The sequence below is a fragment of the Pan troglodytes genome, chromosome 1 (genome assembly GCF_028858775.2).
Source record: "Pan troglodytes isolate AG18354 chromosome 1, NHGRI_mPanTro3-v2.0_pri, whole genome shotgun sequence".
NCBI classification, from domain to species: Eukaryota; Metazoa; Chordata; class Mammalia; order Primates; family Hominidae; genus Pan; species Pan troglodytes.
In genome coordinates this window covers 52,403,406-52,420,227 of record NC_072398.2, presented here as the reverse complement: position 1 = coordinate 52,420,227, position 16,822 = coordinate 52,403,406, and the positions used below count along the sequence as shown (strand labels likewise).

At 35.1% G+C, this 16,822-nt stretch overlaps 1 protein-coding gene across 4 annotated transcripts in view; it reads left to right on the top strand.

The window, feature by feature from the left end:
* CFH (complement factor H) overlaps positions 1–16,495 on the top strand; it is a 95,646-nt gene extending 79,151 nt beyond the window's left edge. For 3 of the 4 annotated variants that reach the window (XM_001136531.5, XM_063794070.1, XM_016934763.4), the window contains 7 exons: positions 5,732–5,914; positions 6,383–6,568; positions 9,546–9,719; positions 10,803–10,979; positions 12,380–12,556; positions 14,808–14,990; positions 16,102–16,495. In XM_001136531.5, coding sequence (XP_001136531.3) covers positions 5,732–5,914; positions 6,383–6,568; positions 9,546–9,719; positions 10,803–10,979; positions 12,380–12,556; positions 14,808–14,990; positions 16,102–16,304 — 1,283 coding nt within the window. In that variant the 3' untranslated portion in view covers positions 16,305–16,495. Of the gene's footprint in view, positions 1–5,731; positions 5,915–6,382; positions 6,569–9,545; positions 9,773–10,802; positions 10,980–12,379; positions 12,557–14,807; positions 14,991–16,101 lie in introns of all 4 variants that reach the window. The other variant, XR_010151351.1, reaches the window with a different exon arrangement.
* The last annotated feature ends 327 nt before the right edge of the window (positions 16,496–16,822 follow it).

Here is a 16,822-nt window from a genome sequence, read left to right as displayed (position 1 = left end):
CATTTACAGTAATTTTAGGTAAGGATTTATAGTGGTAATTTGTTAATTGTGTTCTGGTTGTTTTTTAAATTCTTTGTTTCTTTCTTGCTTGCTTTATTCATAGTTTGATGACTTTCTGTAGCCATATGCTTAGGATTTTTTCTTTTAATCTTTTGTGTATCTATTAGATGTTTTGCTTTTGGCTATCCTTAGGCTTGCATAGCACACCTTATAAAAGGCTATTTGAAGTTGTAGTTATCCTTAGGCTTGCATAACATATCTTATAACAGGCTATTTTAAGCTGATACTGAATTTTGATTACATATAAAATATCTAAATTTTACTCTGCTCCTCCCATGTTTTCTCTTTGATCACATGCTTTGCATCTTTCAATAATTCGTATCTCTTAACAAAGTTTGTAGCTTCAGTTGTTCTTAGCACTTTTGCCTTTTAACCTTTATGCTAGCTGTATTTACCCATCACTATTACAGTATTAGAGTGTTTGAATTTCATATTGTGCTTACTTTTACTAGTAAGTTTTATACTTTAACATCTTCATGTTACTAATTAGCATCCTCTTCTTTCACCTTCAAGAACTCCCTTTAACATTTCTTGTAAGGCAGGAAAGTGTCCTTATGCTCTCTCAGCTTTTTTTCAATCTCAGAAAGCCTTTATCACTCCTTTGTTTTTAAGACAGAATAGTGGAATCTAGAATTATTCCTTGGCAGTTATTTTCTTTCAGAATGTTGAGTATATCATTCCACTTCCTTATGGCCTGCAAGGTTTCTGTTGAGTAATCCACTGATAGTCTTGTGGAAATTCCATTTTATGTAACCATTCACTTTTCATTGGCTTTTTTCAATACTTCGTCTATAACTTTTGATAATTTGATTGTGTTATGTCTTAAAGTGACTATCTTTCATTAAACTTATTTGATTTCCTTTGAGATTTCTGGGTGTGGGTTTCTATTTCTTTCCCAGTTGTTGAAAGTTTTCTGTCATTATTTTTTTGAATATATTTTCTGTATCGTTGTGTTTCTTTCTGTTTTTAACATGGTGATAATGCATACGTTATTCCACATGGTAGTATTCCATCTGGATGTTAAGCTATCTTCACTTTTATTTATTTATGTGTTTATTTTGGTTCTCAGATTTGGTGATTTTCAGTAATTTGACTTCAAGTTCACTAATTCCTTCTTCTCCTTCATCTAGTCTGCTGATGAATACCTCTTTAAAACTTTTCCGTTCAGTTATAGTATTCTCAAATTTGTGATTTTTGTTTGGTATTTTTAAAATACTTTCTACCTCTTTGTTGAAGTAGTTAATTTGTTTTTGCATTGCTCTCTTGGTCTCAGTGAGTATCTTTATGACCATTATTTTGAATTCCTTCTTGAGTAAAACACCTATATCCACTTCCCTCAGGTCAATTTCTGGAGACTCATCTTGTTCTTTTGTTTGGAGTTATGATATCTTGTTTCTTTATTTTCTTTAACTCACAGTGTTTCTATGCAATAGATAAGACAATGGCCTTTCTCAGTCTTATCAGACTGGCTTCATATAGGAGAAAGACCTCACTAATTTTTCCAGCCAGAGATTTTCATGTGCCTCTCAAGTCTTTGTGCGGACTGCTGTCTCTTATTTTTTGTGGCCCCCTGGAGGTTAGAATGTGCCACATCTTTTCAGGACCTGGGACCAACAAGTTAGGAGCCAGGAGGTCTAGATGTAGCTGAAAATATTGAAGACTTGGCTGTGTATTTACTTACTTCTATTTTCATAGTGAAAGTGAATGTGCGTGTTTATCTCCCACTCTCTCTCTGTATTACACCAAGTAAAGAATCTGTGGCTAATACTGTACTAATATTCAGGCTGCATGCTCTGATCCTGAAGAGGTATCTGCTTGAAATGAGTCCATTGTATTACCAGCTTTTTGTATTCTGTGATGTAGGGCCTTTCAGGAATGCAGATCTCTATCATCTCCCAGTGTGAGTTTGTTAAGGAGATGATCTCTTGAGTTGGAGCTATAGAAGTGATGACCTTTGAATGCATGGCTAAACTTGGTCCAGGAAGAATGGATAAATCTGAATTTATCATTGGGGCGAGACTCATGAAGTGCCAAACTTTGGCTTTGGCTGCGGGAAGATTATTGTTTGTTTGCATCATTAGATACCCTGTGCAAGCTCGATAGAGGCCAGTTCATTAAGTAGCCAGTGGAAGTATGTGCCCTAAGCCCTTTCGACAGAGAAATGGAAATTGAACTTTCTCTTTCCTTTTCTGCACTGCTCCAATTTGGCATAGCGCCTGGAGTTTTTACATAGCATTTTAAGACCATCTATTTGCTTTATGATCTATGGAGACTGGTATTTTTCTAATATCTGCTGTGACAGTTAAGAGTTTTAAGAGGAGTCCTTTTGGAGGTAACTGTAAAGGTTGTAGCACTTGATGGATGACACAAACCTTTTTGAGGATAAACAGGGGAGCTGCATTTTAAAAACCTTTTCTCTGCACTGCTCTTGGGCAATGAAGCTCCTGGAAGTGCTTACACACCCATATAAAACGCCATTTCTTTTTTCAGTGGTCTAGATAGACTCTGGATATATTTTGTGCCCTCTACTCCCAGAACTAAGAGCTTTAGAATACAGTCCCTGAATGAAAGTTGTAAAAGTTAGGGCACTCAAGTTTGTGTGGACAAACTTGTTCTAAGAGTGATTAATGTACCTGGATGTATCACTGGGGTGAGCCACGGGAACCGGCTAGAGAAGTGCCTGATGCAAGTTCATTAGAATCCAGACTGCAAGTTTTTTAGAATTCAGACCTCCAAGTAGCCACAGGAAGAATATATCATAAAACTCCTTCTCGGGAGAAACAGGGGACTGTTTTTTCAGCCCCTTCTCTGAACTGCTATTAAGGAATGAAGTTTCTGGAAGCTCTTCAGCACTTGTATCATACCACCATTTTTCATGTGATCTAGAGAGACTCTCATGTGTTTAATCTCCTCTGCTTCCAAAATTAGTGAATTAAAGGCCAAAACACAGGATGCTTTATGTGAGATCCAAAAACTTCTCCACAAGGAGAAACTGGGTTTTTGAGATTCCTTTTCTAATTGTGTGGTGCAGTGAACAAGGCTGGGGTCCATGCTCCATTGTGTTGCAACTTTTCTTACTTGTTCAATGTGAAGGTTGTCTTTGTTGCCTGGTAAGTAGGAGTCCCTTTACTGGTCTTTCATTTTCTTTCAGGAGGAGTTCATTCATGAATAGATGTTTGTTTAGGACATTCTTGGGTGGAAGAAGAGTCAGGAGCTTCCACTTCTGCCATTTTGCTGACATCACCCCCTACCTAGCTCTTTATTTTACTCCCAGGAAACTAGAGTATTGCAGGTATCGTTAAGTGCTCCTACACAAGCAAGAGAGAAACCAGTACTTTAGGATGCTCCCCCAAAAGCTAGGATGATAGATGCTTAGTTCACTCTTATCCTTCCTCTCTGAGGGAGAAGCAGTCAAAATATATTGGTCTCTGTTTACTTTAGGGGATTGCAGGAGGCTTTGAACTGGTTTCTTGATTTCTCATAAAGGGAATTGTTTCCAGTATCGTCATTGAATCAGTGTGCCTGTAGGGGGAAGGGAGAGTGGTGGCTTCCTATACTGGCATCGTGCTGATGTCACTGCCCTCTTTCATCCTCAATATTGATCATTTTTTAAATGTTGATCACTGTTTTTACTTTGTCCTCAATTTTATTAATATTTTCAAAAACCAATTGTAATGCCTTTAAATTTTCTCCATTTGCTCTGTATTTTTTAGTTTTCTTATATTTTACTGATTTTAGCTTTGCTAATTTTCTCCCATCTCTGTGTTTCTTTGTCCGTTTTCTCTTCTTCACTGATTTTACTGTTTTCTTCCTTCTGATGACTTCAGTTTTAATTTCACTTTTCTCAATCTTAGGGTGAAAAATGAAAACATGGTCATAAACTATCATACTTTGAAAATATAAAACTTTAAAGCTCTATTCTTTTAAGCACTGCTTTAGCTGTGTCCAAAAATGTTACACACGTGTGTGTGTGTATGTTTTATGTGTCGGGAGACAGAGAGAGAGAGTTCATTTTTATTTGATTTGAAATATTTTCTCATTTGTCTTGCGGTTTGTCTGTTGATGATTAATTATATGGAAGTTTATTGTTTAATTTCAAAATATTTGTTTTTTTTCTAGATAAGTGATTTTTGCTGGTTTCTAAGAATACTGGGAAAATTTCAATATTTTGAAACACTCAGTTTTTTAATTGCTCAGCACATAGTCTACCTTGCTGATGGTTCTATTTACAAATAAAAATATGCATAACACTAAATGTAGAATTAGGCTATACTGGGTCACAATGTTCTTTAAATTTATTTGCCATGTCACAAAATGTTAAATAATCTCTTTCTTAATTGTTTACTATCAGAAAATACTTTAAATTAAATAATAATGATTGTGGTACACATTAAAATCAATGGGATACAGCTGAAACAGAGATGTATTTAGCATTATAACATGCATCAGAAAAAACAAATAAAAAAATAAAAGCAACAGGTACTACAATCTAGAAGGTAGACAGGAATGTACACCCAACAAAAATAGAAGGAAAGAATCATTCAAGCATAAATAGTTGACCATTAATCTTAAGAAAAATAAATTGATGAGGATGTTAAAAACATGTCAAAATATTGAAAAACAGAAATAAGCAGAATACTTTTGATAAATATGAAATACTTTATCATAAGCGAAAAAAGAAAACTCGACATTATCAATAACCTTTAATGAAGTTTTATTCACCCAAACGTCTCCCTGAATTGATAACAAAATGTCAGACACTTAAAATCATTGCCATGATTTCCTATAGTATGATTACATAAAGCTTTAGGTGAAGTAGAGCGTACACTATGATAGGAGAAAGGAAAATCAAGGGATTATAGAATGCTGAATGCTCCCAGATGCTTCTAAACTCCCCCATCAGTCAAACAGGACATGCTTCATTTTCATATTATGAAAAAATGAGATATTTCTGATGTATCGCAGTTTAACAGGAGCTTAGCTGTGAGTTTACAAAGGTGTCTTTATATGTGATTATACAACTAAAGCCAGGCTGTGCAATGCATTAAACTGGGTGCATAACATCCATTTAAATATCCCTAAACAGTACAGGTAAGCTAGTAAATAAAAGCTCTAGCGGAGTTTCAAGTTTTAAATAGCACACTATAAATCACTAGTGATTATATTTAATGCTTATATTGGTCAAGTGTCAGTACCAAATTGATTATTAACTACATATAATTCTACTTCTGGCTAATCAGATTCCATTGGCAGAAAATTTGTGAGTGTTTTAATCCAATCCTGATACATTTGATTATAGATATCAATTTTTATTTAATGCATGTAATTAAGAGTGTGTAATTCCATTAAAACATTCTAAAGGCTCAAAATAATTAAAATCAATATTACATAAATTATGCAAATTTATTAAACAAAGAATATATGAAAAAACTACAAGAAAGTCTATGAGAATACAAGCCAAAAGTTCTATTGTTTAATGTAACTGTTACACAGCTGAAAAGTATAATATTTGCATACAAAAACATCATAATTAATGTGATAATTTATGAAACAGTTATTGAGCTTTCTATTTATTCTATTTTAATCATATAAATTATTTTTCATCAAAAAGCCTAATTTTAATATTTTTATTTTTTATTATAAAATTAATTATATTTTTAATATTTTTTAGTGGCACAAATACAATTATGCCCACCTCCACCTCAGATTCCCAATTCTCACAATATGACAACCACACTGAATTATCGGGATGGAGAGAAAGTATCTGTTCTTTGCCAAGAAAATTTTCTAATTCAGGAAGGAGAAGAAATTGCATGCAAAGATGGAAGATGGCAGTCAATACCACTCTGTGTTGGTCAGTAGTGTATAATTTGTTTTACATAATTCTTTCAAATGAGGTTAATATTCTCTTGTGCTTCGTGTAAACAAGAGAGAAGTTCTTTCTCTATGTCTATTACTTTATCCTGACAAAATAAATTAGGACCTAGGCACATTAATCAATCACCGCTCTTTCAGTTTTTTGAACAAAATACAGCCAAAATCTTTGGAATATTATGTAAATGTCAGATAACATTTCCATTCATGCATATTTTAATCCTTATGATGAACAAGACATGAATGAAGATGATTATTGAACAAGAGGATGGTAACATAGATATGGTGGAGGAATATATCTTTGCGAGTTTCTAATATGTTTTTGTTTTTAAATAATTTTATTTGTTCAAATTATACTCACTTTAAAATCCGAAATAGTATTTAGTTTTATATTTCAATTTAAGTATTTTATTTGTTTTTGACCCTTTGATTTTCATTCCTCATTTAGAAAAAATTCCATGTTCACAACCACCTCAGATAGAACACGGAACCATTAATTCATCCAGGTCTTCACAAGAAAGTTATGCACATGGGACTAAATTGAGTTATACTTGTGAGGGTGGTTTCAGGCTATCTGAAGAAAATGAAACAACATGCTACATGGGAAAATGGAGTTCTCCACCTCAGTGTGAAGGTTAGGCCAATATGAATACTCAATTTCTGTTTATAGTAGAATTCATAAAAATAATCTCTTGTTATCAAAGTGAAGGGAAAGAATAATTGAGATTACTGCATATATAAAATAATTTATATATTATACCATTAAAATACTTTTTGCACGATTGAATCTATTCTATTTATGTTAATTTTATTTGTTCATGATAGAGTCACTTTGTATTCCGGCATTAAAAAATAATATCTAGTGAAATTAAACCTATCCGTATTATTCTCATGCTGCCATAAAGAACTGCCCAATACTGGATAATTTATACATACAAAAAAAAGTTTAATTGGCTCACTGTTCTGCATGGCTGAGGAGTTCTTAGGAAACTTACAATCATGGTGGAGGGAGAAGCAAACGCATGATGGCAGGAAGAAGAAGTTCTGACCAAAGAGGGAAAAGGCCCTTATAAAACCATTAGATCTCATGAAAACACACTCACTATCCTGAGAACAGAAGCATGGGGATAACTGCCCCCATTATTCAATTACTTCCTACTGAGACCCTCCCACAAAATGTGGAGATTATGGGAAGTACAATTCAAATTGTTATTTGGTTGGAGATACAGTCAAATCCTATCATTCCACCATGGCCTATCCCAAGTCTATGTCCTCACAATTCAAAACACAATCATGCCTTCCCAACAGTCCTCCAAATCTTAACTTATTCCAGCATTAACTCAAAAGTTCATATCCAAGTTCATGTCTCATCTGAGACAAGGCAAGTCCTCTCTGCTTGTGAGCCTGTAAAATCAAAAGCAAGTTGGTTATTTCCTAGACACAGTGGGGGTACAGGGATTGGGTAAATGTTTCCATTCCAAAAGGGAGGAAATGGCTGAAACAAAGTGGCTATATGCCTGATGGAAGTCTGAAATTTAATAGGGCAGTCATTAAACCTTAAACTTCCAAGATTATCTCCTTTGACTCCATGTCTCACATTCAGGTCATGCTGATGCAAGAGATGGGCTCCCACAGCCTTGGGCAGATGTGGCTTTGTCCCCCTCCTGGTTGCTTTCATGGGCTGGCATTGAGTGTCTGTGGCTTTTCCAGGAACATAGTGCAAGCTATTGATGGATCTACCATTCTGGGGCTTCAATGATTGTGGTCCTGTTCTCACAGCTCCACAAGGCAGTGCCCCAGTGGGGACTCTATGTGAGGGCTCTGACCCCACATTTCCTTTCCTCAATGGCCTAGCAGAGGTTCTCCATGTGGGCTCCCCCCTGCAGCAAACTTCTGCCTGGACATCCAGGTATTTTCATATATCCTCTGCAACCTAGTTGTAGGTTCCCAAACCTCAATTCTTGACTTGTGTGCACCCATAGGCCCAAGACTACGTGTAATCCACCAAGGCTTGGGGTTTCACCCTTTGAGGCAATGGACCAAGCTGTATGTTGGCCCCTTTTAGCCACAGCTGGAGCTGAAGCAGCTGGGATACAGGACACCATGTCCTGAGGCTGCATAGAGCAGCAGGGACCTGATCCAGGTCCATCAAACCATTTTTCCCTCCTGGGCTTCTGGGCCTGTGATGGGTGGGGGTGTCATGAAGGCCTCTGACATGCCCCGGAGATATATTCCCCATTGTCTTGGTGATTAACTTTGGCTCCTTATTATTTTTGCAAATTTCTGCAGCAGGCTTGAATTTCTCCCCAGAAAAACGAAGTTTTATTTTCTACTGCATTTACAAGCTGCACATTTTCCAAACTTTTATGCTCTGCTTCCTCTTGAGCTCTTTCCCACTTACAAGTTTATTCTGCCTGATACCCTAAATCATCTCTCTCAAGTTCAAAGTTCCACAGATCTCTAAGGCAGGGCAATATGCCACCAGTCTCTTTGCATAGCAGGAGTGACCTTTACTCCAGTTTCCAACAAGTTCCTCACCTCATCTTCATCTGAGACCACCCCATCCTGGACTTCATTGTCCATATCACTGTGAGATTTTCGTCAAAGCCATTCAACAAGCCTCTAGGAAGTGCCAAACTTTCCCACACCTTGTCTTCTGAGCTGTCAAACTCCCTAGGAAGTTCCAAACATTTTAACATTCTCCTGTCTTCTTCTGACCCCTCCAAATGGTTCTAACCCCTGCCTGTTACCCAGTTCCAAAGCTGCTTCCACATTTTTGGTTATCTTTACAGCAGCACCCTACTCTCTGCAGTACCAATTTACTGTATTAGTCTGTTATCATGCTGCTATAAAGAACTACCCAAGACTGCATAATTTATAAAGGAAAGAGGTGTAATTGACTCACAATTCCACATGGCTGGGAGGCCTCAGGAAACTTACAACCCTGGTGGAAGGGTAAGCAAACATGTCCTTCTTCACATGATGACAGGAAGGGGAAGTGCAAAGCAAAGACAGAAAAGCTCCTTATAAAACCATCAGATCTCAGGAGAACTCATGCAGTATCATGAGAACAGCAGCAGAGGAATAACCGCCCTCATGATTCAATTTTCTCCCACCAGGTCCCATCCACAACACGTGAGGATTATGGCAATTGCAATTCACGATGAGATTTGGGTGGGGACACAGCTAAACCTGTTCTGCAAGTTGTCATGTTTGCTTTGCCACTATGTTTTAAAACTTCTTTTACATTCTTCCCACAATGCCCCTTCTGATTTCCTACAATATATTATGTTTTACCTGGAATCGTTAACTCTCAATGTGTATCTTATTATCACTAGTAAGTTTACAGAGGCATTGCTTACCAGGCATAGATGATCTCTTTCTGAAATGTATTGCTATTTTTAGTTTCAAGTCCTTCTTCAGTTGGTGACAGTCCGATAGACAGACAGACACCAGAAGGCTGGTTTTAGGAAACATTTGTGTTACTTCTCTGTGATGTCATAGTAGCTCCTGTATTGTTTATTTTCAAATAAAACTACTTAATATTAAAACAGGCATATAAAATTAAATTTCTGAGTTAGTGAAACCTGAATTCATTCTTTTTTTTTTAGGCCTTCCTTGTAAATCTCCACCTGAGATTTCTCATGGTGTTGTAGCTCACATGTCAGACAGTTATCAGTATGGAGAAGAAGTTACGTACAAATGTTTTGAAGGTTTTGGAATTGATGGGCCTGCAATTGCAAAATGCTTAGGAGAAAAATGGTCTCACCCTCCATCATGCATAAGTATGGTGCATTGAATTTTATTATATGTATGATAAATATTCTTCATTCAAAGTGTAAGTGGTACCAATAAGAAAGTAAACAGGGACTCTAGAAATTCATAAGGTTTTCTTGAATATTCTGGACTGTTGTGGGAAATTATAGCTGTAGTAATTTAAAAATTTGACATTATAAGCCAAATTAGTTCATTTTCGCATCATCTTGTGTGAACTTTAAGCATCCTCTGATGTATATTCTCAGACTTCTCATCTCTGTTCTTAGGGCACAGCTGCCTCTACTCATCAATCTCCACATTATTCAATCTTCTGTCAGTTTATCAACAATCTCCCTATAAGTACATTTTCTGAAATATTTAAAAAAATCATTATAAGTATTTCACATTTGATAGAAGCAAAAAATTTGGAAATACACACACAATATAGGTGGTGTATTATTCTGTTTTCACACTGCTGTAAAGACCTTCCTGAGACTGGGTAATTTATAAAAGAAAAAATTTTAATTGATCACAGTTCCTCATGACTGAGGAGGTGTCATGAAACTTACCATTACCGCTGAAGGGGAAGCAGGCACCTTCTTCACAAGGTGGCAGGAGAGAGAGGAGTGAGTGAAGGAGGAACTTCTAAACAGTTATTAAATCATCATATCTTGTGAGAACTCACTCACCATCATGAGAACAGCATGTGGGAAACTGCCACCATGATCCAATCACTTCCCACCAGGTCTCTCTCTCAACACCTGGAGATTATTATTCAAGATGAGATTTGGGTGAGGACACAAAGCCTAACCATATCAGGTGGCAAGTATGGACAAAAAATAATGTGAACAAAAAAATGTGTAATCTCAATTGCTACGGCTACCAATATCTCTTCAGGCTTCTAATATCATTTCTATCTTGTATTTTTAATAGATTTAGAAGAATTTAATGTAATTAAGACAAAATGGCTAATATATTTTCTCAAGTTATAAGAAAAATGTTGTACAGTATTCATTGATTCTATATATCGCTATTTTAGAATCCATTACATGTATTGTATGTAACCTATTTTTAAAGATTTGCTGAACAAATACATATTTTTCCTATTTCAGAAACAGATTGTCTCAGTTTACCTAGCTTTGAAAATGCCATACCCATGGGAGAGAAGAAGGATTTGTATAAGGCGGGTGAGCAAGTGACTTACACTTGTGCAACATATTACAAAATGGATGGAGCCAGTAATGTAACATGCATTAATAGCAGATGGACAGGAAGGCCAACATGCAGAGGTACTTTGGTGAATTTTTAAAATTTATTTATATAATGTGTGGGCCCAGCCCAGTGGCTGGCGCCTGTAATCCCAGCACTTTGGGAGGCCGAGGTGGGCGGATGACTTGAGGTCAGGAGTTCGAGACCAGCCTGGCCAACATGGTGAAAACCCGTCTCTACTAAAAACACAAAAAAATAGTGGGGCATGGTGACATGCATCTGAAGTCCCAGCTACTCGGGAGACTGAGGCAGGAGAATCGCTTGAACCAGGGAGATGAAGATTGAAGTGGGCCAAGATCATGCCACTGCAGTCCACCCAGGGTGACAGAATGAGATTCCGTCTCAAAAAAATAAATAAACCTAAAATAAATGAATATATAAGTACAATTTATTTATATAGAGTGTTTTGGGAATAAAATATAGAATTGTCTCTAACATCATTAAAATGGACATAAATTAAGTTTTTACGGCAGGACAAAGTAGTCGTATGCCTAAAAATAAAAAGATGGAACTGAGTATTTGATGATTAATCTTAGCTCAATAGTTCTCAAAGTGTGGTCGCTAAACCGGTAGCATCATCATCTTCTTGGAGATTGTTTGAAATGAAAATAAAATTCCATAAGCTCATTCTAGACATACAGAATCAAAAGTCTCAAAGTAGAACCCTGAAACTGTTTTACCAACACCTCCAGGGAATTCTATTTACACTTCTGAGTGAGAAGCATTGCTATAGTCTATTCACTACACATGGATATGAAACTCTCTGATGAATTTTGCATTGTTCAGCATAATATCCTTAATCATTGGCAATTAAATTATCTGAGGTTATTTTTATTATTAGAGGCTTTTTAAAAAAATTTTTTCACATCTCCAATTTGGATCCTTTGATTAACCCTTCTTCCTCTCTTTTAACTTGGGTAATTTTCAAAACGTGTTTTTAATTCTTTGCTTATTCGCTAAGAAAATGCCTATTTGTGTTTATTTTTAAGAGGCTAAAATGTATAAGCAGGATGATTGCAAACAAAAATTTGATATCACATAATCTATGCTGACTTTTTGTATTTTATAAATTAATGTTAAATAAATAGAACTAGTAATATTTGTTTACTCAAACTCAAAGAGAGATATCCAGGAAAACTTTCGTTTACACTGGCTTCCAGAAGGGAAAACAAAAAAAGGTCTATCAGTGTTCTAGCGAAGGATGAAGAAGAAATTTAAAACATCAACGCTTGTACCTGACAAAAAATAGTTTCATGTCTTTTCCTCAATATTACATTTAAATTTATTAAAATCAACAAAATATTTGATGAGATTGTCTACTTATTTTAAATTCGTCTTGAAATATATTTGTAACTGTTATCAGTTGATTTGCTACTCAAAATGAACACTAGGTGGAACCACTTCTTTTTTTTCTATTCAGACACTTCCTGTGTGAATCCGCCCACAGTACAAAATGCTTATATAGTGTCGAGACAGATGAGTAAATATCCATCTGGTGAGAGAGTACGTTATCAATGTAGGAGCCCTTATGAAATGTTTGGGGATGAAGAAGTGATGTGTTTAAATGGAAACTGGACAGAACCACCTCAATGCAAAGGTAGAGTATTATATTTCTTTTAACATTTTGGGGGAGTATAGCAGGGTTAAAATATGTTGATTTAAATAAAATGAAGTCATTTTTATTAATAGATTTTTCAAATGCAAATAAAATGACTGACGGTGCTTAAAATTCAATTCTTCCTGTGAACAGAACACAAGTAATAGGGTATATTATTTTCGAGAAAGATTCGACCAAATTAAGAGTTGGAACCTGAAAAAAAATACTTTTTAAGCATTACAACACTTAGTTCCTTCTCAGGAATACGTGTAATAAAAGATACATTATGTGCATTTGACAGCCATAAGTGATGTGCATTCTAAGATATGGAATAGGCAGTTGAAGAGAGGTCATAGATTGTGATATAAATGTGGGCATCTTCAGTATATAGATTATATTTAAAGGTGTGTGACTGACTGTATTTATAAAAAGAAGTCCGAGCACATAGTCCTGGGTCATTCTAATATAAAGAGATGAAGTAAGGGAAACCAAAAAAGGAAATTGTATCTTACTCACCTTTATGTTTTAAAATTAATGTTTTTCTGTGGTTCTTTTTTTTTCACTATTTTACTTAGACTCTACCTATGTTTATTATTGAAGTGAGTTTTTGTAGACAGCGTATAGTTGGGTCATGTTTACATATCCATTCATCTTTTCATGGCCTGTTAACTGGTGCACTTGGACCATTTACACTTAAAATAATTACTGATATATAGGACTTAAATCTCTGTCATTTATTTGTTTCTGCCTGTTTCCTCTGGGTTTCAGTCCTATTTCCCTATTCCTCCATTCCCTGTAGGGAAAATTATTAAGGAGATTAATTTCGATTCATATGTATTGTTTTCCATTGTATCTCTTTGTATAGCTTTTCTCCTCCTTTTAAAAAGTTGTTGCTCTAGCTAATACTATATATATGTAATAATATATTACTGTCTACTGGCACTGACATTTAAATCTACAGCTGGAATATGGAAACCTTACTTTCATGTAGATCCATTTATACTCTCCACGTTGTAAGTATAAATGCCACTAGTATTTTTCTCTGCATACATTGAGCACAATATTAAACTCACTTGCTTCAAATATCAAACATAATTGAAAAAACTTATGAGGAAAAAGATATCCTGTTATATTGACTCCTCTGTTTATCCATTCTGTTTCTCTATTTTTTCAGGATCCTAAAGTCTCAAGCTCTTTCTTTTATCTTTCTTATTTTAATTTGAAGAATTCCTTTAGTTAATCTTTAGGCATAGGTCTACTGGAGACAAATTCTCTTGGTATCCCTTTCTCTGAGAATGTCTGTATTTACCCCCTTACTTGTAAAAGATAGTGTTACTGGATATAAAATTTGGAGTTGACAGTTCTTTGAACACTTGAAAACTGTGCCACATGGTTATAGATGAAAAACTCAGCATCACTGGAATTGTTGATCCCCTCGAGGAAAAGCATAGTTTTTGTCTAGTTGCTTTCAAGGTATTTTTTTCTTTTTTTAAAGTAGTTTTATTTTAATGTATATTGGTATAAATTCCAATGTTTTTATCCTCTTTGGAGTTCACTCAGCTTCTTAAATATAAGTTTATGCCTTATGGTCAAAATGGGAAGTTTTCAGGCATCCTTTTATTTATTCATTTTTCCAGCCCAATATCCTTTCTCTTCTTTTTCTGCATCTGCATTATTTGTTGTTGTATTTTTCTGAATGTCTCAGTTCAGTTTTTTGTTTTCAGTCTATTTTCAGAGTGGGTAATTTATATTGCTGTATGTTCAAGTTCATGGATTTATTTGTCTGTCAGCTCCCCATGTATTATTAAGTATATTTAGTGTTTTTAAAAAATTTTTGTCATACTTTTCCATTTTATAATTCCTACGGGATTTTTAAGAACCATCATCAATTTCAAAACCCGTGTCCTCTTAGTGTTAGTCCAAAGAATGTTGAATATGAAATAAGAAACTTTCTTTGTCATAGTTTTCTATGTTTAGCATGTATTCATTTGGAAAGATATTTCTTAATCCTGATCTACCATAAGCAGCAATATTTGTTAATGTTTTATGTGTTCTTTCAGTAAGGAGAAAAGAACTTAAATATATTACTTTCAGTTTAAAGGGTTAAAATTTCTTCCAGGACTCATTTCTTTTACCAGAAATCACAAAACTGTTGATATTATATAAAGTGCTGTGTTTGTATTTGCCTTATTTGAACTTGTATTTTGATTTGCTCTCACAATAAATCAAGTGATGAAATGATGTTTTTTAGATTCTACGGGAAAATGTGGGCCCCCTCCACCTATTGACAATGGGGACATTACTTCATTCCCGTTGTCAGTATATGCTCCAGCTTCAACAGTTGAGTACCAATGCCAGAACTTGTATGAACTTGAGGGTAACAAGCGAATAACATGTAGAAATGGACAATGGTCAGAACCACCAAAATGCTTACGTAAGTACTTTAATATTCACGTGGCTGGAAAAATCAGTGTGATGAGTCTGATATTTTGCTGTTGGTAACAAAATAATCACAGATTATTGAACAACCATTCTGCTGAATGCCTGCCTACCAAAAATTTCTTTTAGAAAGTAAAGTTTAGAAATTTTTCTCTTTAGGGCTGGGTGCGGTGGCTCACACCTGTAATCCCAGCACTTTGGGAGGCCGAGGCGGGCAGATCACGAGGTCAGGAGATTGAGACCATCCTGGCTAACACGGTGAAACCCGGTCTCTACTAAAAATACAAAATAATAATAATAACCGGCATGGTGACGGGCACCTGTAGTCCCAGCTAGTCGGGAATCTGAGGCAGGAAAATGTCGGGAACCCGGGAGGTGGAGCTTGCAGTGAGCCGAGATCGCGCCACTGCACTCCAGCCTGGGTGACAGAGCGAGACTCCGTCTCAATAAAAACAACAAAAAAAAGTAATTTTTCTCTTTATATTTATATTTTATTTTAAAGCATTTAGTTGACAAATAAAAATATATTTTCATGTTTGACAATATGCTGTTTTGATATATTTATGCTACAATGATTACCACAAATTAATTAGCACATTCTTCATCACCTATGCTTACCATTGGGTGTAGGTGGATGTGTGAGTATGTGTGTGTGTGTTTGTGGTGAGGACACTTAAAATCTGCTTTCTTACCAATTTTCAAATAAACAATACAATATTATTAGCTCTAAATATCACTAGATCTCTATGTTTGATTCCAAGTTCTTATTCATATTATAGCTGAAAGTTTGTACTCTTTGACCAATATCTTAATCAAAAGCAGCAATGATAAGTTCTAAAATGCAGGGATCCTAAAATGACAACTGATGTAATGAATCATTGATAATACACCCCTAATTCTCATACATTAAACATCGAACCTCATTTTCACATCGATTACCATTCTAAGTTTATTCAAATCAATATGATGTTTCTACATAGTTGGTTTGGATAGTGTTTTGAGAAATAATTCCTGAACCATCATATAACATTCTACTTGAAAACCTGAAAGTCTATGAAGATTTGCATACTACTTAATGTTTTATGTTTACTGTTTTTTATTTTCAGATCCGTGTGTAATATCCCGAGAAATTATGGAAAAGTATAACATAGCATTAAGGTGGAAAGCCAAAGAGAAGATTTATTCGAGAACAGGTGAATCAGTTGAATTTATATGTAAAAATGGATATCGTCTTTCACCAAGTTCTCACGCATTGCGAACAGCATGTTGGGATGGGAAACTGGAGTATCCAACTTGTGTAAAAAGATAGAATCAATCATAAAATGCACACCTTTATTCAGAACTTTAGTATTAAATCAGTTCTTAATTTCATTTTTTAAGTATTGTTTTACTCCTTTTTATTCATATGTAAAATTTTGGATTAATTTGTGAAAATGTAATTATAAGCTGAGACCGGTGGCTCTCTTCTTAAAAGCACCATATTAAAACTTGGAAAACTAACGGTTGTGTCCAGTTCATAAAATGTTTGTGGCAAGAAATTAGACGCAATTTTTCAGACTTTATTTCTGTTCATCACTCTTAAATCTCCCAAAGCTTTCTCCACAGCTTTTGAGGCTCACTGTTTTACAGAAAATGGAAAACATATCATTGTCTCTGATTTCAAAATTACATCACTTTACAAAGATGTAAAAACCAAGTCAAGTCTTAACTCACGTTGGTAATGAGATATAAGTAATTACTATTTATCAATATATAAATGCACCAAAAGTGATATCAATACATAAATGCACCAAAACTGATGAAATGTAGATACTTCTACAAGATGTC